Source organism: Dromiciops gliroides, chromosome 2, assembly GCF_019393635.1.
Source record: "Dromiciops gliroides isolate mDroGli1 chromosome 2, mDroGli1.pri, whole genome shotgun sequence".
In the NCBI taxonomy this organism is placed as follows: domain Eukaryota; kingdom Metazoa; phylum Chordata; class Mammalia; order Microbiotheria; family Microbiotheriidae; genus Dromiciops; species Dromiciops gliroides.
The window spans coordinates 675,743,903-675,766,825 of record NC_057862.1 but is presented as its reverse complement, the minus strand read 5'-3'; the positions used below and the strand labels follow the sequence as shown (position 1 = coordinate 675,766,825).

General features: G+C 38.8%; 1 protein-coding gene across 1 annotated transcript; it reads left to right on the top strand.

Annotated features, from left to right (window-relative positions):
- The first annotated feature begins 1,050 nt into the window (after window positions 1–1,050).
- LOC122743576 (zinc-alpha-2-glycoprotein-like) lies at window positions 1,051–17,703 on the top strand. Its single transcript, XM_043988633.1, has 7 exons — window positions 1,051–1,109; window positions 7,579–7,707; window positions 12,471–12,731; window positions 13,722–13,988; window positions 15,703–15,981; window positions 16,174–16,293; window positions 17,406–17,703. Exons 2-7 carry the CDS (start codon window positions 7,629–7,631, stop codon window positions 17,465–17,467), a joined length of 1,068 nt encoding a protein of 355 aa, XP_043844568.1. The 5' UTR covers window positions 1,051–1,109; window positions 7,579–7,628; the 3' UTR covers window positions 17,468–17,703.
- The last annotated feature ends 5,220 nt before the right edge of the window (window positions 17,704–22,923 follow it).

Here is a 22,923-nt window from a genome sequence, read left to right as displayed (position 1 = left end):
TTTAGCATGATGTTTTCAGCAATGTCATCAGATGCCTTAAATGAGGATGAAAATGGCATCAAGAACAGCTCCCAGTTATTGTCAATTATTTAACTTGAAAAGGCTATAAGCCAAGCCTAAATGAGAGGGGAAATTGATGCATGACTTTTTGTTTATAGATGATTATACATTCAATGCAGCTTCTGAGGCTGAGATTCAAAAAATCATTGATTGATTCTCTGCTGCTTGTGCTAATTTTGGTCTAACATTAAGAAAATACAGGTTCCTCACAAGCCAGTCCCACATCATGCATACATGGAACCATTGGCTATATCAAAGGGAGAAATATTGAATGTTGTAGGTAAGGTCACTTACATTGGCAGTATACTTTCCAGGGATGTCCACATAGTGAAAGGAAAAAGATCAATAATCAATGCCTTGATTGCTTTCCTCTGTGTTGCCTTGTTAATCTTTTATCAGCTATAATCATTAGGATAAGAAATAACTGTGTTATTTATAGTGAGAGCATAGTCGCACATTAAAATAGACACCTGTGTGTGAGCAAATTATGGTACAGTCCCAGGAAAATGTCCGTGTTAGTCAACCTAACTATTAATAATAAAGAATGTAATAGTAATCACTATAAGAAGTATATAATTATAATCATAATCACTATGCTTGTGTTTGACTGTACTAATTATCTTGACTACATTAATCATCTTTATAATAAAATGTCATTTACCCCACTTGCTACCCAAAAGGACTCCCCATTTCTCAACAACCTACTGGTAAAAACAAATGTATGAAATGTGGTAAAATATGAAAGTTTTTAACAGTCGGCTAGGATAACTGAAAGACGCCAGTTTTTCAAGGACCACCCTTTTGGGGAGGAGATGAACAGTCCGCCTGCTGCGCATGTCAGACTGCCTGCCGGGTACAGTCCGCCTGCTGCGCATGTCAGACTGCCTGCCGGGTACAGTCCGCCTGCTGCGCATGTCAGACTGCCTGCCGGGTTTTTTGACTTCCGGGGTGGAGAGAAGGGGAGTAGCCTTTTTTGCCGGCTTGGCGGGACTCCGGGCGGCGCGGCACAGATGGTCTGACTCACTCCAAAGGTGGCCTAAATCGGTTTGGTGAGTTTTTATAAGGAATATAGACTAAGCCTAGATTTAAGACGATTTGTACTGTATTTCTGTTTTCCTATCCTTCTAATCAACAACACCTTATATACAATAAAGGCTCTATCTAGAAAACCAGAAGCTTCTTCCATTTACTAGTCTGGGAGATGAATTAAGGGAAGGGTTAAGTAGGGGAGGTTTATGATCTAATATCCAATTTTAAATCTCACAGTAATAGCAAGTTTTTTCCCCCTACTAGACGGGGACAAAGAAAACTATATGTAACTGTGAATTATTCTGTATCTGGAGGTCTCAGACCTTACTGGGTGGATTGTAGACCCTAACTTTGTTTCTCTTAATGAAAGTTGGTTTCTTTGCCCAGAGAAGCTTTCCAGTTTCTTTTTTTACAGCTTGGCAACTGTAAGGGACAAAAGATTGGACTCGGGGTTCCTAGGAACCCTGGTGAATACTTTGGGGATTACAGAACAGGTTCCTTCTCCCGGGAACCCTGGACCTAGAATCTTCTCACCGGTCCATTCCTCTCTGAACTCAGGAAAGGCTATGACTTTAGATTCTTCTCTGTTTCTCTTGCTAAATTGTTCGTCTTAATGAGCAGAACCAGGAGAACATTGTACACAGTATCAACGACATTGCGTGATGATCAACTGTGATAGACTTGGGTCTTCTCAGCAATACAATGATCCAAAATAATTCCAAAGGACTCAAGATAGAAAATGCTCTCCACATCCAGAGAAAAACAACTGTGGAATCAGGATACAGATTGAACCAGACTGATTCTACTTTTTTGTTTCTTTTTCTTTTTTGAGATTTTTGCTGTTTGTTCTGATTTTTCTTTCACGACATGACTAATGCAGAAATATATTTAATGGGATTGTACATATATAACCTATATCAGATTGCTTTCCATCTTGGGGAGGGGGGCAGAAAGGTAGGAAGGGAAAAATTTGGAACTAGAAACTAGAAATCTTATACAAACAAATGTTGAGAACTATCTTTACATGTAAACTGGAAAATAGAAAATAATTTTATGATAAAAACAATGTTTTTCATCTTAATGTCTCTCTGGTTTCTACTTAGAGAGAAAGATAAAAGTGTATGGAGAAATCTTTTGAGCACCAGAAAGCAAGGAACTGTAACTCTTTCAACTTCTCCCCGCCTCCTCCCTCTCCCCAGCACCTCTTCCTAAAAAACAAATCTCTCTTTTCTATTTCCAATGCTGGTCACATTAAAGGTTGTAGAGATAAAGGACAGATAATAAATAATTTTAGACTAAAATTGTGATTGGAGATTCTAAAACTATGATTTGAGTATGGTGTACTTATGCCTTTCCTTTTAGCAATCAAAAGAGAAAAACCTTAAAAACAGGAAACTAAGATATAAAAGTAATTAGAAACTAAATTTGCAGAAGAGGAAAATAATTAAACATTTCATTTTTTTGTTCTCTATCTGCTTGCTTTATCTGACTAGTACCAGATTCTTACAATTTTAGATTGTTTTAGATTCTAGAATTTACATTAGGGATTCTAAGGAAGTCTTATTAAGAAAGAAATCTGGGACAGCTAGGTGGCACAGTGGATAGAGCACCAGCCCTGGAGTCAGGAGTAGCTGAGTTCAAATCTGACCTCAGACAATTGACACTTACTAGCTGTGTGGCCCTGGGCAAGTCACTGAACCCCAATTGCCTCACAAAAAAAGAAAGAAAGAAAGAAAAAGAAAGAAAGAAAGAAAGAAAGAAAGAAAGAAAGAAAGAAAGAAAGAAAGAAAGAAAGAAAGAAAGAAAGAAAGAAAGAAAGAAAGAAAGAAAGAAAGAAAGAAAGAAAGAAAGGAAAGGAAGAAGAAAGAAAGGAAGAAGAAGAAGAAGAAGGAAAGGAAGAAGAAGGAAGGAAGGAAAGAAAGAAAGAAAGAAAGAAAGAAAGAAAGAAAGAAAGAAAGAAAGAAAGAAAGAAAGAAAGAAAGAAAGAAAGAAAGAAAGAAAGAAAGAAAGAAGTCTGATTGGTCTGTGTAAAGAGACAGAGTCAGACATAGGGAAATTAGCTTGACTCTGTGTGGGATTCACTACAAAAATACAGACTGTTGAGGGTGGGTTTGTCTTCAACCCAAGAAACAACCTCCTAGGGCCCATACTTACAAGGTACAGCAAGCTGCCTGGTCTTGCCTCTGGTTACCAATTGGTTAGGGTCATTAGGATCTTGTTACTGCAGCCAGTAGAATTCAGAGTTTAGGGATTTATTCAGTACTCTCTTTGCTGTAGATGAGAGGTGTAGCGCAAAGGTTAGGTGCAGCAAACAGCCAGATGCTGAGCTACAGGAGTACCTGGTGACATCATGGCTCGAGCAGTTTCAATTCTTTATTGAAAGGGGAAATTAAGGTCCTCATAGAGTTGCTTGACAACACTGTAACAAATATAATGAGGTCCCTGCTTATTCAGTTTATGTAAACAACAATACTTTAGTCTAGCAGGGTGTTATCTAATAGGTTCCTTCAAAAAAGAGAACTCTATCCTTGTTAATTGCTGTATGTGACATGTCTAGATAACTACAGACTCAGAGAAAAGTTACAGCTAACTTCATAGAGGGTCATGTAGTCAGTTAGAAAAGAAATCTCACATAGGGTATGACAGGCCCCATTGAAATGTTTGTACTGTGTATGTATTACCTTGATATATTGTTCTAATCAGAATTCTTTTTAATTCTTCGATTTTATTCTTTAACCAGATATTGAAACCATAAACTGGTTAAAAGGAATAGGTGGTGTGGGCAGCTAGGTGGCACAGTGGATAAAGCACTGGCCCGGGATTCAGGAGGACCTGAGTTCAAATGTGACCTCAGACACTTGACACTAGCTGTGTGACCCTGAGCAAGTCACTTAACCCTAGTAGCCCATGGGGGTGGGGGGAAGGAATGGGTGGTGAAGTTATCTTCTCTTTCTTCTCCATTTTTTGTGATCACACTTTGTACATTAGGAAACCCTTCAGATGAGCTGTTTAAATTAGAAATAGTTATTTTTTCTACTTAGAAACATTTAGGTTAGTTACTTAAGTTATAAACCTTTTTAAAAATAATTACCCCTTTCTAACCTTCTTGGGTGATTTGTGATCATAGTGGTCAACTCTTTTCTTTGTTGTAGTTGTCTGAGGAAATTGAATCTGTCATCTCTTTTTTTTTTCACTTGCATATTAGAGAATTGCTTGGACTGGCTACCCAAGCCATAGATTTATTGGTATTTATCAGATTTCATAGTGAAGACAAATAGCCAAGCTGGGGGAATTGCCAATCACCTCTCTTTGAATATAATCTCCAGACCTCCGAACTTGAGGGGAATCTGGAGAATAACCTTCTTATACTTGAGAATAGGCTGGTTCAAGCATAAAAGGCTCTAGCAGAAAATTTTAGTAAGTTTCAGGAAACTAAGCAAGAAGAGAAAGAGCCCCCGAATGAAGTTTATGATTGACTGTAAAATGGCAAAGATCCTAGAATCATTAATACAGCTTTTGCAAATCAGTCATCCTCAGAAATCAAAGTTTTTTCATGAATAATTGTCCTGAGTTGGATGAGAAGAATATTAGTGAGTTCAAAATCATAGCTCTGTGCATTTTTCAAAGGGATAAGAAAAAGAAAGAAAAGAAATGGAGTAACCAGGATCTCAAGACTTGAAATAACACCTGCACTTGAGTCCAAAGCAGGCAAAAGCAAACCCTTAGATTTTTTTTTTACTGCAGAAAAAATATGACCTTGTTAAACATTGTAGGAGAACCAGGCTGATCAGGAGCAGAGAAATTTCAGGACTAACCTGAGACAGATTGGGTTTTCTCCACTCAATTCTATGCCATGGAGAAACATTAGTACCATTCAGAATGAAGTATGTAGGTCTTGGGGAGGAGAAGGATGGCTTACAACACAAAATTGGGAACATGTGGACTTCCTGATTCTAAATAACTCAATGTTGATGCTTTAACAATAGTGATGACTCATTGCTGCTCATGCCAACTATTTAATAACATTGAAAGAGATGTGGAGTGTATACTTAGTTACTGTTGACTGTTCGCCTTATTCTCTCTCTCTGTATTTGTAACAACTAGTATAACTTGAGCCACTACTAAGCAGTTTCCTCTGAATAGTTTGGGCTAGTTTTTCTAATAATGTGAGGCTTTTAAGAACAGCCTTGTCTGTTGCTTGATATAAAAGGTGATCCTTCTTTGAAATTACAGTGTCTTTAAAACTACAACTTGGACATTAAAATTATTGTTGTAAAATTGGCAAGATTAATGATGTTGTGAAAAATATTACTATTAATTAATACCATCTATCATTTCTGAAATTATAGTTTATATATTTTCAAAAGTGTTTTGCAATTATCAGCATTAGTTTTACTACTGTTTTTCATGTAAAAGCTCTATGAAGTTAAATTAATAAGGTAAAGAACTGCTCATCTGGACCATTTTTCATTGATAAAGGAACTCTGAAACATCTGGATCAGTCTCTGATGATAACCACTCCATTGTTACTCTCTATGTAAGATCTCTGTGCTATTAATTCCTATGCCATTCTAGGTACCTAATACAGATTATTCAGGATATATTTAGTCCCCTTCAGGTAGAGCTAAATTGTTTTTACTCGTATTGATTTATGCTAAGCCTTTTTCAGTTTTCTGATCAGTGAATATGTCAAGTACCTTTTGGCATTCACCTGGAAGACAACTCAACACTAAATGGAAACAAAGAAACAACTCCACGTCATATTTGGAACTACAAGTTATTGTGGACAGAGTAGCACAACCAAGGCACGTCAGACCTGTTCTAGATTTTGTCAATTCGTTTTTGCTTTGTTTTCAATTTGTTCCTTTTATTTTTAGTTACATGCTCACTTCATTTGTCTTCTTGCTCTCTACATTTTATATAGGTTCAAAGAAATCAATTTTCTTTTGGTGGTTTAGGTTTTGTGTCAATAAGTTTTTCTTTAATACTTATCCTTCATTTATTTCTATTGCTCATATTTCCCTTAGTGATTCAACACTGAAGTACCTACAGTCCTTCAGACTTTCATTCAATAATTGCTAATAAATTCATCTTAATTTTTTGACATTCTGTTCCTATGACTCATTACTATTTTTCATATTGTTATTTCTCTTATATTTGTTTGCAAGAAGCAACTTTAAGTTACTGTCAATTACTGTTAATGTGCCTGGACTTTTTTTTCAGTTAGCCTTTTCTTTAATGACTACAATAACATGCCATTTGGAACGTTTACATTTAATCTTTTTTTTTTTTTTTTTTTTTAGTGAGGCAATTGGGGTTAAGTGACTTGCCCAGGATCACACAGCTAGTAAGTGTTAAGTGTCTGAGGCCGGATTTGAACTCAGGTACTCCTGACTCCAGGGCCGGTGCTCTATCCACTGTGCCATCTAGCCGCCCCTACATTTAATCTTGATACAGTTAAACCATACCAGGTGGAATGTAGAACCCCCACCTTTGTTTCTCCTAATAAAGGTTGGTTTCTTTGACCAGAGAGGCTTCCCAGTTTCTTTCTTTTTTATTACAATGGATGATGAGGTTGATACATGCATTGTCAGAGCAAGCTCAGTGTTTTGACGGCTCTGAAGGCAAGTGTGGAGCAGAGGTATTGGCTGGCCCACAAAACTGAAGGTCTACAGAGCAACTGTGCTGACCTTGTTGTTATATACCTGTGAAACCTGGACAGTCTACCAGCAACATGCCAGGAAACTGAATTACTTCTATTTGGACTGTCTTAGGAAGACTCTGAAGATCACCTGACAAGATAAAGTACCAGACACTCAGGTCCTTTCTCAAGCTGAACTCAAGCATCCAAACTCTACTGCAGAACACAACTCTGATGGGCTGTCTACATTGTTTGGATGCCAAAAATATCTCCCCCAAAGGCTATTTTACAGAAAAGACAAGTGCACACATGGAAGTCAGAAGAGGTGATACAAGGACACTATCAAGGTCTCTCTGGAGAAATTTGGAATTGATTGCATAGCATGGGAGACAGTGGCAAAGGACTGCCCAGCATGGTGTGCCCAAATCAAAGAATCCACTATGCTCTATGATGCAAGCAGAATTTTAGTATCTCAAAAGGAATATGAGACGTGCAAATTTAGAGACTTTACCCAGCAAATGTTCATGAGAACTATTTGTGCCAAACTTATGGTAGAACCTTCTGAGAGTGTAGAGTGCAAATACATTCCAGGGAAAGCTAAGACATTCCTACTAAAGGAACATGAAGTGGGAACCATACAGGAAGTGTGGAGAAGAGTACTTTGGGTGAGGACCAGAAGTCAGTTGGTTGAATGAGTTTATTTGTGAAATATGAGGACTCCTGTCTCTTTTCTCTTCTCTGCTTCATCTATTTTTGTAAGGATGGAGAGGGTGAGCAAATGGAGATGAGAGTATCCAAATCCTGACATCTTTGACAACCACTTCAGAGTTCTTCTCCATTCTCCCCAGCATGCCATAATTGGGCTGGTGTGGAGGAGCCCAGTCACCTATAGAACAAGATGGGAAACTGGAGGAGGAGGTCATTCTCATCATGGATGCTTATTCTGATGCTGTTTGCTTTCAGGAAGACACAAGCAGGTGAGTCAGAGGGAAGCAGGGGAGGGATATAGAGCTCCAAGTCTGTTGTGGGAAGTTCAGTCCTTAGCTTAGTCTGATAAGGGAGACACAAAGTCTCCTGCCTCACCCCCACCCCTGGTTTAATGGGGGTGATAGGGAAGATCCTGTTTTCTACCCTCTGGATACTAGTCTAATGGGAGCAGGCACAGCGCCTGACCTCAAGGAACTCCTAGTTTCATGGGGAGACTGCAATACAGAGTGAAGAAACCCACAGGAGCACACAGATAAGAAGACAACTTGGAGCCTTGAGTCATGGGGGTGAATCTGAAGTGACCCCAACCAATCAGAATCAGTTAGAGGAAAGGTTCAGGAAGAAAAGCCAATTGATCTGAGACAATGGTCCCTGGCTTATATCCATTCATCAAGCAAGAATTATTAGGCCTTATAGACATTTAGACTACAAGAGTCAGGACACTGTAAGAAATAAAGGAAGGGGAATCCCATATCTGGCTCTAAGGTCCTTGAATGCTAAGGAATTCTTGAGACGACCTTAATCCATGAGGAAGAGAAGAGGAGGGAAGGACATGAGCTATCCAGGTTGGCACCTAGGAGATGGTGGAAAAAAAGGGATGGAGGAAAGCAAAGACAGTCCTCATATTGAGGGTTCCAATTCCTCATGGCTGCTGTCATGTCTCTGTTCACAGAATTAAATTGGGTATTTACATGTTTTCTTCATGAGAGGCAGCATGTTGGATTAGATAAGGAGCTGGTTCTTGAGTCAGGAAGACCAGGGTTCAAGTCCAGCCCCTGATTCATCCTATATTATTACCGTAGGTCAGGTATTTAATCTTTCAGGGTCCCCAGGAACTGTCTTGGCTCCAAGTTGATGGGCAGGTGCTGATTTGCACTGGTAGGAGGTGTTCCTCACTGATAGCTTCATGCACCATGCCCCAGGATTGTATTGAGTATACCACTATTTTTTCCCCATGAGGTATCTTCAGTATCTAATCAGCTCAAACTTAAGGTTAGGGTGCTTCTCTATGACCTCAGATATGTCATGGAGCAATTAAGTGTAGCAATTGTGTTGTTATCTCTGAACTCTAGTGTGATGTTTAAAATCTAATAATGGGATTTAGCGGATACTCAAAGACCCACCTGGAGATTAATCCCATTATTTTATCACACTAGACAGAGGAATTCCTAGGTATCACAGGTAAAGGCCCTAATTGGGGCTAATTTGGGATCTTCCTTAGCCAAGACTAGTCTCTGCTGACCAGAAATAAGGTGATATTTATCAGTGGGAAGTGAACAATGAAGCCCATTCCCATCTTCCCAGATAAACTGGGCTGGATAACTACTGGATAACTACTTCTCTGGGATTTGAGAGCTTTCTGCTCAGATACAAATTGGAGGAGGGAGCTTCAGAGCTCCTTGCCAACTACAAGAGTCTTTGAGAACTTCTTAGAAAACAGAAGCAGCTTTGGCTTGGATATGTTTTCCCATATTGGCACCTTGTGCCAATCCCCCTCCTTGTTAGGTACAGTACCCAGACCAATATCAAACATGCAGGTGCTAACAAGGGATTTGGGAATAATAATGACTAGGGCAATTTAATCCAGGGACACAGATTTGCAAATGATCCCATGAAAGAAAAATATCAGGTAGGCAATCCTGTTCACAAATGTCCCCAATTCTCTGTCTCTAGATCAGTGTCAACACTACCAATTCATGCTGGGGCTCACATGCAAACCCTTCCCAATACTATCACCTAATCAGGCCATTGGAGCAGGCAAGCCTCTTTATCTACCATGTTCTAACTAAGGCAGATCCCTTTTCCTATTTGTCCAATTCAGATGATTTTGGAACATTTCCAAAGAAATTTTTCATAGGTAAAAGAAAACAAAATAATGGAAACGAATTAGTGGCTGGAATAGAAAGAAGTCTCTTTCCTCTCTTCATTAACAGTTGCTAGCTATTGATTGGAAAGGTTGGTAAGGATTGACTAGAATTGCAAGTTATTATCCAGAACTATTTATACTTTCAGTGTGGGGACTCCCTGAAGGCAGCAATTTTCTAACCAATCAGATCTGGCAGAGCTTATGTGATATTTACCTTTCTCTCCTTTCTGTCCACATCAATCATTTTTAGGGAGCACAGCTAAAAGTTTTCTTTTCAAATTTTGGGTATTTCTTTTGCTCTGCTTCCTTCTCCTCCCCACAAATTACCTTTCACCTCTTCCTCCATTGGAGGAAATAGGCAGGAACTAAAACACTCAAGTCTTTTTTCCCCATTAATTGGTGTCCAGCCCAATATATTATTGGATACTTAACTCTTTTTTTGTTGTTGTTGTTTTGTGGGTTTTTTTGCAGGCAATGGGGGTTAAGTGACTTGCCCAGGGTCACACAGCTAGTAAGTGTCAAATGTCTGAGGCCGGATTTTTGAACTCAGGTACTCCTGAATTCAGGGCCGGTGCTTTAACCACTGTACCATCTAGCTGCCCCTACTTAACTCTTTTTAATGAAAGTGAAGAACTTTATATCGAACTCTATTAAATTTCTCTCTTTAGCTTTAGCTAATTACTAATTACAGTCTTTAGAAGTCTCTTTGTATCCCAATAATTCAAGGCATAAACTAACTATTCTAACTTAAAATAAATCTGCCAAATGTATATTTCTATTTTAGGAAGAATCCTAATTCTTTGCCCTTCTGAAAACTGAAAGCACCTTTGCCTTTTTCTATTCCAATAACAAACTCCTTGTTTACATGGTTGGCTCCAAACCGATAAGAGTTTGATGATCACACCAAAAGTTCTCTCATTAACCTGGGATCAACTTTAACTGTAACTCATGGCTTGAAATCATTGTGAGACCAGCCATTTTCTCTCCTATCATTTCCTCAGCTAATGTGGATTTTAATTCCCTGTTCATCATTTTCTGCCATTTCCTATCTGCACATCATTCTTCTGGGTAGATGCAGAAAAGGAGAGTGATTGGGACTTTAGGTGGATTTCATTGCTATGGAGAGCTCCCAGATGAGGAAACTCTTATTACCAATGCAATTTTCTTTGCCTTTTGTTATCCTCGAATTTCATTACAATGCTCAGCTTGTTCTGGTCCTCAACTTTCCTGACATCACTAGAAGAATTTGCGTGTTCTGTGTCTCTTAGGAAAGTTCCATTTTGCCCATCAGAAGTGATTGCTTTGGGGGCAGCTAGATGGTGCAATGGATAAAGCACTGGCCCTGGATTCAGGAGGAACTGAGTTCAAATCTGGTCTCAGACACTTAACACTTACTAGCAGTGTGACCCTGGGCAAGTCACTTAACCTTCATTGCCCTGCAAAAAAAAAAATGTGATTTCTTCCCTAATCCTCAATGTTTCTTTCTTCAGAGCTTCCCTCTCAATACAAGTTATCCTGTAGAATCTTGGCTATGCCATCCTCTATATCCGTTTATAAATAAATAATAAAATGGCAACAATTATTCCAATTTCCATGCCTTGGCCCCTTCAAACTGTACCTGATGTCCTTCTCTTTATATGTATCAGGAAAAATACCATAGTCATTTCCTTGCAAGATTTCCATCATCTTTATATCAGTACTCATTCATTTTTCATTGGTCAAAATCAGGACCAGCATATCACTTTACTTCATCAATTCCCCATGTTCTGAATGTTCAGATTATCAGCAAATAAGCTAAAACTTCCATAGCTACTTTGTTTTACTCAGAGCAAGAACTCAAGCCAATGTCCTCATGTTGTATTGTGTCCACCACTCAAGCTTTTATCAAATCTCTTCTTTTTGGTTAATGTGGGCCACCCCATTGTTATCTTCCAATCCTGGGTCATATGCAAAAAGGTCTGAGTGATACCTGTCCTCCCTTTGAAGTTTTTGCATCAGACCCATGGTTCTGGTGCTTCCTCCAAAGCTGGAAGAATAGACCACAGTACTAAGTAGCTACCATTCTCACACCTAATTTTCTAGGCCACAGTACTATGTAGCTACCATTCTCACACCTAAAGCAGTTTAGCAATAACATGACTGAAATGCCACATGTATTTTCATGTCACTGCTATCACACATTCTTCTGGTTTTCTTTTCCACAGGGGGAAAAATTCTAGCAAAGCATAAAAATAGACACAGGACAAAATGCTTTATAACAGTACAACTGATTTATATTCTTACCTCCAGAGTCCTACCTGATTCTTTACTACTGTTTGCTCATACTCTTTCACTCTCTCCATCCTGGAAGGGGCCATTTTCTACATCATCAACAATGGCATTAACTTAGCTTCATATACTTGCTACTGTGCATGCTCTACCATAGATGGTAACACTGTTGCCCATTTTGGGCAAAACATATACACATTCTGCCTTCCTCTTCTTACAGTTCAAACATATTGCCTTCCCCTCTCCGCTAACAATACTAATCCTCTCTCATAGTTCTCTCTACTCCTCACTTACCCTATATGGACCCTGAGACAGATGATGTGATGAGTTGACCTGATTTAGCAAAAAAGCTTTCTGTAAGTATAAGGTTTCACTCTGGATAAACCAGTTCACAAGGTCTTATTGAACCCTGGTTTGTATCCAGTCCTGTGATAGTCACTCTCTAGAAATTCAGTTGGGTGCAGGATTTCCTCCCAGATTGTCCTTCAGGACATTCATGCCCCACCTTAATCTTATAATTATAGAAAGTCATAGTTGCAGGTGGATGGGTGGGAGGAGACTCTAGGCTTCTGACTCTACCCCCATATGTGATCTCCTTTTTCCTTCTCTGTCATTTAGTCTACCATTGGCATGAACATAAGTTCACTATAGTGGGTACACGCTACTCTCTCTTGTACTTCACTGGTGTTGGTGTTATTGATGACATTCAGTGGCTTTCTTATGATAAAATGAACCATCAGGCTACAATCAAGGCAGACTGGATTTCTGATGTCCTGCGGACCAACCTAATTGAGGAGTGGAGTCATTTGATAAAAATCCATGAGGGGGACGCCCAAGCCTTGATCCAATTCTTAACAGCTGATGACTCCAAGCTCAAAAGTAAGTTAGCCTCCATTATCCCCACCACCATATTTCTCCTCATCCCAACTCATCTCACTTCAAGAAAACTGAAGGACAAATTCCCCAGGAACCTGAACTATTTGGGATGACTGTCAAGAGGCTCAGGCCACTGATCTTTTATTTGAAAAGCTTTTAAGAATTGATTCCTGGGCTGGACTCACTAAAAATACCACTTTTCCTAGGACACCAAATCCTCCATTGAAAATGTTTCAGGAAACCTTCCCCTTCACTCACAAGACTTCCACATTTTATCCCTGAACAAGTTTTATTGATCATTGAATGTGGACTTAAAATATTGAACTTAGGGGCAGCTAGGTGGCACAGTGGATAGAGCACTGGCCCTGGAGTCAGGAGGACCTGAGTTCAAATCTGGCCTCAGACACTTAATACTTACTAACTATGTGTCCCTGGGCAAGTCACTTAACCCCAATTGCCTCACCAAAAAAAAAAAAAAAGATATTGAACTTACTGAACCTTCCTTGTTCCATGATTTCAAAGATCAGTCCTACCTGTTTCCTGTTACTGTTCTTCTGCTGCTGCCACCACCTCCTGATATTGGCTTCCAACTTGTCCTTTCTTGTTTTCTTTATCCCTTATCACTACCCATTCTAATCCATGGGAATGTTGTTATTCTAGGGTCTACACATGAGAGAAAAGGCCATATATGGATTCAGAAAGAATACAGTATGGGAAAATAAGTAGGCATGCATATTTAAAAATGGAATTATACTTGATTCCTAATCTTCCCTCTTTTGTTACATGTCCCCTTCTTAGCTTGGCCAGAATTCTCCCTGGACTGGGATAATGTGATGTCCTTCACGACCAAAATAATTCCAACTGATGCATAGATGATTCCCAATGTTAGCCAAATAAAACCCTGTGTGTTCTGGGACCAGCAACAGAAAGGATGTCTCTCTTTCCCCTAAGCCAGTTGCTCTAAGAGTAGCCAATATTTCTCTTTTTCTCCAGGAAATTACACACTGCAGTATTTTCTAGGCTGTGAATTGGATGATACCATCCAGTTGAACAGCAAGGTACAATTTGGCTTGGATGGAGAGAATATGATTGAGATAGATGATCACCAAGAAAACTGGGTGGTCCTAAACCCTAGGGCACAAAACTTGAAATACATTGCAGAAAGCCTCTTCTGGACCAATGTGAGAAAAGACTACGTTAAGAAATATTGTGTTGGAATGGTTCAGAACTTCCTTCGGAATTCAAGCATGAAAGAAAATTGTGAGTTCCCTTTGTTTTCTTTCTTCTACCAGAAGGTACAAGCCACCTTTCTTTTATGATTATGTAAAAGTTAGATCTCTGGAGTTAGGTAGCTGGACACCGGAATGAATTTTCCTCTTACAATAAAACAGCACACATCATATGTTTATTGCTCTGTTCAGATGATCAACAATTTATTCTGTTGCCCTATCATGCTGTATATGGATTCTCTAAGACAGTGTTTCCCCAAAATTTTTAGTATGAAGCCCCCCCAAATGTCAATATCATGAACTTCCACATGACTATAGTTGCAGTATTATAATACATTGAAAGAAAAAACAATACTCAAATGCTTAAAGAGAGTTTGCCTTTCATGTAGCTGTCTCCTCCAATGAAACAGATTACACCTCGTCCATCATTACCCATCATAAATTACTCTTATTTATGTTCTTTCATAAGTTGCATACTAAGGGACCACTCACCATGCTGGGAGCCTTTCTTGCTTTCTCTTGACATCACCAGGAAACAATGGAGCACTCTTGCCATCCACCATTGTGGCTATCCCTCACTCTTGCCAGGTGACAAGGTCATCCTTTTTTCCCATTTGTATATTTCCCTCATTTCCTTTATTCCAGTTATTCTTTGAAACATGATATTAAAATCCAAAATGCAGAAACACTTTCAAGTGTTTGTTTTTTTAAGATTTTGGCACTAATATTACATATATTTCAAAATAACATATGCTCATGAAATATATTTTTATTCTCTATGGAAAGTATCTACAGTGGAAAGATCAGAGGTTTTCACCCCAGCTATTCTATATGAATCTGTACATTTCATCTGTAGCATGAGGCAATTAGACTAGAATGCTTCTAAGTTCCTCCTAGTTCTATGTGGTTCACAGATATAGAGTTTGTAAGGGACCTTAGAGGTCATCTAATACAACCCCCTTCATGTTACTGTGGAGGAAACTGAGGTTCAGAGAAATGAAAAGCCTTGCCTGAGGTGGCAGAGTCAGTAATTCAGTCAGTCAGGGTCTTTGACTCAAGCTCAGCATCCTCTCTCACTATGCCATATGGTCTCATGGTCCTTGGATCCCATTTTAATATTGAATCAGTAATGAAGCATATGTATTATGTCTCCAGGGATCCACAGTTCACAGATGGGGAACCCTTACATCACCCCAAATAATTCATAAAGGGGCATGTGATGGGGGACACAATTCTGAGGCTTTCTGAAATTAGTTAGGCTGGTCTTTGCCCATATGATATATAGTCTGTATCCAACACTGTAGTGAAAACTTCACCTGCTTTATTGATTGGACCAAACACTATGTTAAGTGTTTGGAATTTTTTAAATGGTGAAATAGTTCTCGTATCTAAGGGGTTCATATTCTAATGATGAGGACTACATGTAAATAAGTGGCATATACAAGAGATATGCAGAACACATGCAGGGTAATCTTAGAAAGGTCTTTAATAGCTAACAACAAAACTGAGTGTGTAGGGAACTCTCCTGGGCACTGAGGCAGATGGAGAGGGAGACAAAGAGCCCCACAAAACCCAGTTGTTGTCCTTATCTTTAAAGTACTGATAACTGCTGGATCTAAGGGGGTAGAACAGAGAAAGCAAGCCAATGAGGAGGCAGGGAATTGAAGGTGGGATAAGGCCAAAGAGAGCAGAGGATCCTAAGGAGCATTAGGTATGATACCTTCTCTCTTCTCTTCTTCCCAAAGTGCCACCCGAGGTATATGTGTCCCACCATGATTCACCCAATGGCACCATCACCTTATCCTGCTTGGCCACAGGCTTTTACCCCAGATCTATTTTGTTAATATGGAAGAAGACTACTGAACAGGCTACATGGGGGAAGGAGAGCTCCAGTGGCACCCTGCCCAATACTGATGATACCTTCTACCTTCAAGTCACCCTGGAGCTCCTTCCAGGGGATTCAGGAGCAGGTTACAATTGTGTGGTGGAGCACAGTGCAATGGAGAAACCAGCTGTGTACCCTGGTGAGTGTAATCAGCCAAGCTAGTTGGACCAAAGTCTAGGGAGCTGAGCTGTGGATTCCCATAATCCCCTGTCCATTTACATCCCTGCTGGCAAATGACCCCAGGGAAGACAACCCACTGGACACAAACCCCATTCCCACTGTAACATTGTCTTCCCTTACCCCTATTAATTTGTTGGTCCTTCTCCTGCAGTTCCTGTAAAGCCTCCTAAGAAGTGGCCTTGGGCCATGGTCATAAGCATCCTAGTAGTCTTCATCCTGGGGCTGAGCTGTGCTAAAGTTTTCTCCACATGGAATAATAAGAAGAAGACAGGTGTGTATGTGGAGAGAGGGCAAGGGGTGGAAGGGGAGATCACCAAGAGATAGAATGAGCTTCCATATCGGGGCTGATACTGGCAATACCAACCTTTGTAAAAAGAGTCCCCAAAACACAGATTCTCAGGGCTGGAAGAGACCCTGACAGTATTTTAGTAGAAACCCCAGAAAAGCAGAATTCTGCTACTCAAGAATCCCTAGCAAGTAATTATACATCATCTGTTCAAAGATGTGGGTGCCAGAAATGAGCCTGTACATTCTCCAGATATGCTCTCCTCAAGGCAGGGTACAACATGATTGCCACCTCCCTCATTCTGACCTGTGTACTTCTATTCAGCCTAAAGTCATTTTGAATTTTTTGGCGGGGGGGGGGGGGGGGGCGCGGGGCGCGGGAGATTAAACAAGTATTTGAATCTGGATTTGAACTCAAATCTTCTTAATGTCAGGTCAAGTGCTCTGTCTACTGGGACACCTAGCTTTCTTGTCATAGTATTGATTGATATTTGATTAATCATTAGATTAGGTTATATAAAGTGATCTCCAGATTCAGACACTTACTAGCAAGGTGACCCTGAGCAAGTCACTTACCTTCCCTCTGCCTTGGTTTGCTCATCTCTAAAGTAACAGTAATAATAGACTGGGCCACTATCTTATTACAGGTATCCTCTGGAGACTGGAGGGATCCCCTCTTTCAGGTAGAGGCTAGATTATCAAGAACTGGGTATATTTATCTATTTGAAAGGGGAACCTGGTTCAGGCATAAACTGAACTAGATAGTTGCTGAGAATTTACATTCTGAAATTCTGTGAATCTCAGTCCATTCAAAGTCCTTGAGAACCACAGGGCACTCTGAATTTTCCACATGTTTTGAATAATACATGACTTGAGAAGGGTTTACAAGTCAGTGGAAAACTCACTCTAGTGGCATGTGGTGGAAGGGATACAGTGCAAAGTCCAATGCAGAACCCTTTGGAAAGTGAGTAGAGGGCAGATGTCTATGTCCTTGTGTGTGTGAGTAATTCCTGAATGCTGATCACCTTCCCTTTCCCTATCTTATTAGCATGGGAGAAGAAGTGTGGGGAAAACTTAACCTAGGGATCTTTCTCACAGGGATGACTTCACAATCTCAATTAGAAGGACCCATTTCTTCTCCAACTATTCATCTTCAGTGAAGGAAGTCTACTGTGCTGACACCTGATATCACTTCATCTAATTTTCAGAGAAGTTGTTGCATATCCATGTCTATAATGCTTGCCCTCCTCATCTCCACCTCTGAGAACCTTTACCTCCCCTCAGGCTCCACACTGGCACCACCTCCTCCATGAAGTCTCTCCTGATCTTTCCAGTTTTTATGGCTCTCTCCCTTCTTGTATACATTAGAATTAATTATTGGGGTCTGTGTTTTATAACTGCACAGTAGTATGTAAGGTCCTTGAGGTTAGGGCATTTTTCTTTATTGCCCTTGTATATAGGGTAGCTATTTTCTCATTTATTGTCTTTGTATTGAGGGGAGCTACTATTTCATTTATTGAACTTGTATTCCCAAAAGTAAACAAAGTGCCTTAGATATGGAACTGTGTGTACTAAGAAATGATTTTGAATTGAATTGGAATGTTTGGCTTGAATGATTGACATGACATCTAGGGAAAGGTAGGCATGAGGTTGTTATAAACATGCTTGGGTCTGGGAAAGGGTGGTGGTTTGGGTTTGGAGGTTTAGTTTCTGGGGTCATCTGCATTGTGATTATTGAAACCCAGGTATGAACACAAACTGTTCCTACTCTGGGCCAGTGGTAAAAGAGCCAGACCTCAGGCAGAGTGCACAGATACCATCCAATTCCAAAAAAGGAAACCAGACAAACTCAGTGAAACAATTGCATATAAATGAGACTGGAAAATAACCAAACACCGAAGAAATGATTGATGTCCCACCCTCTCCCACCAAGCAACCTGAGCTCCGGGCTCAATGTTGGAGAAGCCTGACCTCTACAAGGAGAAGTTTAAGCCCTTATCACACTCTTGGGTTCATTACACTTTGATCTCAGAGAGGAAATCTGGATAGGAACCATAAACCAACTTTTAGGTTGGGTTCCTCTTTAGGTTGTCCCTAGAAGGAATAAACTGGGTCCCATCTCAAAAAGTGTTCAATGTACCAAGTAGATCAGGTACACTGACTTGTAAACACTTATCAAGTCTTGTATTATTCAAAACATGTAGAAATCCTTAAAAGACAAAAGACATAAACATGTTATTGACAAAGCTTTGAAAGATGAAGGATCACTTAACTCTTATTATGTACTTCTTTAGAGATTGTTGATTAAACTATCAGATATTTGTCCTTTGACCTCAGATCTAAGTGATGCATTCAAGCCTATAGCCATGGCAGTAAGCATGGCTCATTCTTCAGGTATGGGACATCTTCTTTTATGAGAAGATTACCATTGAATAAGGCACCTCCGACTAAGTTCCCAGGAATTCTGAACTCTCAAACTCCTGAGAAAGTGGCACCAGGCTGGAACCTCTCAGGATTGCTTTTCAAAGAACCCAGGCTCCAGGAACAAAACATAGAGCAGAAAGGGCAGCTTGCGGCTGAAGATAGTCTCAAGCTCACTGTGGAAAGCCATACATATTCACTCTATCATGTCCTTTCAATCACCATTGCTTCCAGGGTAGAGAACAGGCCAAGATCCCCTTTTCCCATCACAAGAAGTCTCAACATGACCAAAACATAACTCATTGTCTTTCTTAAAGCAAATGAGAGGCTCCAATATCACCAAAGGGGAAAATCCCAAAGCCTGTAAGGAGAAAAGCTAGAACACATGAGGATCTGGCTCCCCCTATATTTCTGCTGTGTCCAAAGGCTCTCTTTCCCCAGGATTAGAGTCAATCCTTAGGAGGGTATAGCAGTACACATGTCCTCTCCAAGATAGAAATAAGAATCTCCCTCCTCCTCAAAGCTCTCATGCCAACTTCACTATTCATTTAGGCATATAGGTTCAAGTCAGCATTCCCTCCACCAATTAGGAGATTCTGAAACCAAGTGCCCCAGCTTGACTAGAAACCTCAGGTTAGGTTCACATTCATCTCTAGCTCATCACTCACACAACATCCATCAAAGTTCAGACCATGATTCTTCTTCATGTGTGTTATTACAATAGACTTCTAATTAGGGAAGGAAGAAAGGAATGAGATGGAATAAGCATTTATGTGGCACCTATTATGTGCCACTGTGTTAAGTGCTTTTACAAATATTATCTCATTGGATCCTCACAACAACCCTGCAGGATTGGTGCTATTTTTACCCCCCATTTTACAATTGAAAAAAATGAGTTAGAAGTTGTGAAATGCCCATCATCACACAGCTAATAAGTGCCTGGTGCTACATTTGAATTCCATTCTTCCTAATTCTTCATCTAGTTCTCTATTCACTCTGAGGGATTTTAAAAATTTATAATTGTCATTGTTCTTCATGTATAATTTTTGTATATAAATGGAAAATACCTGATTTGGACAAAGCTTTGACAAAGGATTTTTACATCATGGACTCAAAAAAATTGTGATTAAACAGTATGCATAGTCTAATCTTTTATTCTCTACAACTTTTGGCCAATTGTGTGATAATAAAAGATATGGTAGAATATTTAACCTTTAAATAATCTTATTTGATCAAATTAACCAATGGTTTATCCATTTTATTGTTTTCCCCCATAAATCCAGCTTCTAGTTTTGTTTATTAGTTCTATGATTGTCTTTCAATTTTATTAATCTTTTTATTGATTTTTAGGATTTTAGGATTTCCAATTTGGTGTTTTAACTGTTTATTTCCTAGGTTTTTTAGTTGCATGTCTAATTAATTGATCTCCTTTTTCTCTATTTTATTGATGTAAGCAATTAAATAATTGATGAAAGCAATAAAATTTCCTCTAAGTACCACTTTGGCTGTATCCCATAAAGTTTGATGTGTTGTCTAATTGTTATTTTCTTTAATGAAATTATTGATTATTTCTATGATTTGTTCTGACTTATTTGTTTTTTAGGATTATATTATTTAATTTCTAATTAATTTTTAATATTTTCATTGTCAATTATTGAATGTCATTTTTATTACATTATGATCTCAAAAGGATGTGTTTACTTTTTCTCCTTTTCTACATTTGGTTGTAAGGTTTTTATGCCCTCATATGTGGTCAATTTTTGTGTAGGTGTCATGTACGACTGAGAAAAAGGCATATATGTTTATGTATATTTATATGTATATGTATACATGGTATATACATACACACGCATATATTCCTTTCCATTCCTATTAAATTTTCTCCAGAAAACTATCATATCTAACTTTTCCAGAATTGTATTTGCCTCCTTAACTTTTTTGTTGTTTATTTTTTGGTTAGATTTATCTAGTTCTGAGAGGGTGTAACGATTGGAATGACAACACCTGCTGGAGAGCTACTGTAGGAAAGCTCCACCATGAGGAGAAGGCGCCTGAAGGCAAGCCATGTGGCTTTTCTTTGGCATCAGGAAGTGACATTTGCTTGTGGGAGGAAGAAGGGGCAAGACTGGCTCTCTCACTCTTTTTCACTAGGACTCTTGTGGAGAGCAGAGCAGGAGAACTGTAGCTCCCCGAGACAGATAGATGAATACAGGCCTTTCTCTCTCTCTTCACCAAATTCTTATTCTCCTTAATAAATGCTTAAAAGTCTAAACTCTTGCTAAAGCTTCTAATTTATTGGTGACCACTCATTAGATATTTTAGACACACTAGCTAGAATTTTAGCCCCTTACAAGGGGAAGGTTAAGTTCTCCCACTAGCATAATCTTATTATCTATTTCCTACTGTAACTCATTCAACTTCTTCAAACATTTAAATGCTGTATTATTTGGTGCATATATGTTAACTATTAGTATTAATTAATTGTCTAAGTACTTTTCAGCAAGATATAATTTCTTTCTTTATCTCTTTTAATTGGATATATTTTTGCTTTTGCTGTGTCTTAAATCATTATTGCCATCTCCTGCTTTCTTTGCTTCAACTGAAGCATAATAGATTCTGTTCCAGCTCCTTACCTTTACCCTGTGTGTATCTCTCTGCTTCAAATGTGTTTCTTATAAACAACATATCGTAGGATATTGCATTTTAATCCATTCTGCTATCTGCTTCCATTTAATGGATGAGTTCATCCCTTTCACATTAATAATTATAAGTAACTGTGTATTTCCCTCCATGCTATTTTTTTATTTTATCCCCACTCTTTCTTATCCCCAATCCTTTCCCTCCTCACAGGTGTTTTACTTCTGATCACCTCCTTTCCCAATATACCTTCCATTTTATCAGTCCCCTCTACCCCTTCTATTATGCCCGTTCCTTTTTTGCTTCCTTATAGGGTGAAGTAGATTTCTGTATCCAATTGAGTGTGTGTGTTATTCCCTCTTTGAGCCAATTTTTATTAGATTAATGTTTGAGTTTTGCCTGCCACTCCCCCTTCTTCCTCTCCATTATACTAGCTCTTTTGTGCCTCTTTTATGTGGGATAATTTGCCCACATTCAATCTGCCCCCCTTCTTTTTCCAGTGCAATTTCTTTGTCACCCCCCCCCATTTTGGTATCATCCCATCAAAAAAAAAAAAAGAAGAAAACCAAAATTGGTATCAAAAAGAAAAGGGGTAATCTTACCACCAATGAAGGTGAAATTAAGACAATTGTTAGGAGCTATTTTGCCCAATTATATGCCAATAAATTTGACAATCTAAATGAAATGGATGAATATCTACAAAAATATAAATTGTCCAGACTAGCAGAAAAAGAAATACAATACTTAAATAGCCTAATCTTAGAAAAAGAAATTGAATAAGCCATTGGCAAACTTCCTAAGAAAAAAATCTCCAGGATCACATAAATTAACAAGTAAATTCTACCAAAAATTTAAAGAATAATTAATCCCACTCCCATATAAAGTACTTGGGAAAATGGTAAAGAAGGAGTACTACCAAAGTCCTTTTACTACACAAATATCATGCTGATACACAACCAATATTAGTAAAACTATCAGCATAGTTGATCATATCAATGACAAAACCAATAGAAATCATATTATTATCACAATATATGCAGAAAAAGCCATGTGCAGAAAAATACAGTATCTATTCCTATTAAAAACACTTGATAGCATAGGAATAAATAGTGCTTAACTTAAAACAAGTAATATTTATGTAAAACCATCAGTAAGCATTATCTATAATGGGGATAAGCTAGAATCCTTCCCCATACAAGCAGGGGTAAAGAAAAGGTGCCATTATCAACTCTGTTATTTAATATCATACTAGAAATGTTAGCTGTGGCAATAAGAGAAGAAAAAGATAGTAAAGGAACTAGAATAGGCAATGAAGAAACAAAACTGTCACTCTTTTCAGATGATATGATGTTACACTGAGAACATCCCAGAGAATCAACTACAAAACTACTTGAATTTAGCAACAACTTTAGCAAAGTAGCAGGATACAAAATAAACCCACACAAATCACCAGAATTTCTATATATTACTAACAAGGTCCAGCAGCAACAGATAGAAATAGAAATTCCATTTTAATTAACTGTAGACAATATAAAATACTTGGGAGGGTCCATGCCAA

Coding starts and splice junctions, on each gene's coding strand:
- LOC122743576 (XM_043988633.1), top strand. CDS start 7,629: ATGGGAAACTGGAGGAGGAGGTCATTCTCATCATGGATGCTTATTCTG. Junction 12,732..13,721: donor TGATGACTCCAAGCTCAAAA/GTAAGTTAGCCT, acceptor CTTTTTCTCCAG/GAAATTACACACTGCAGTAT. Junction 15,982..16,173: donor GAAACCAGCTGTGTACCCTG/GTGAGTGTAATC, acceptor CTTCTCCTGCAG/TTCCTGTAAAGCCTCCTAAG.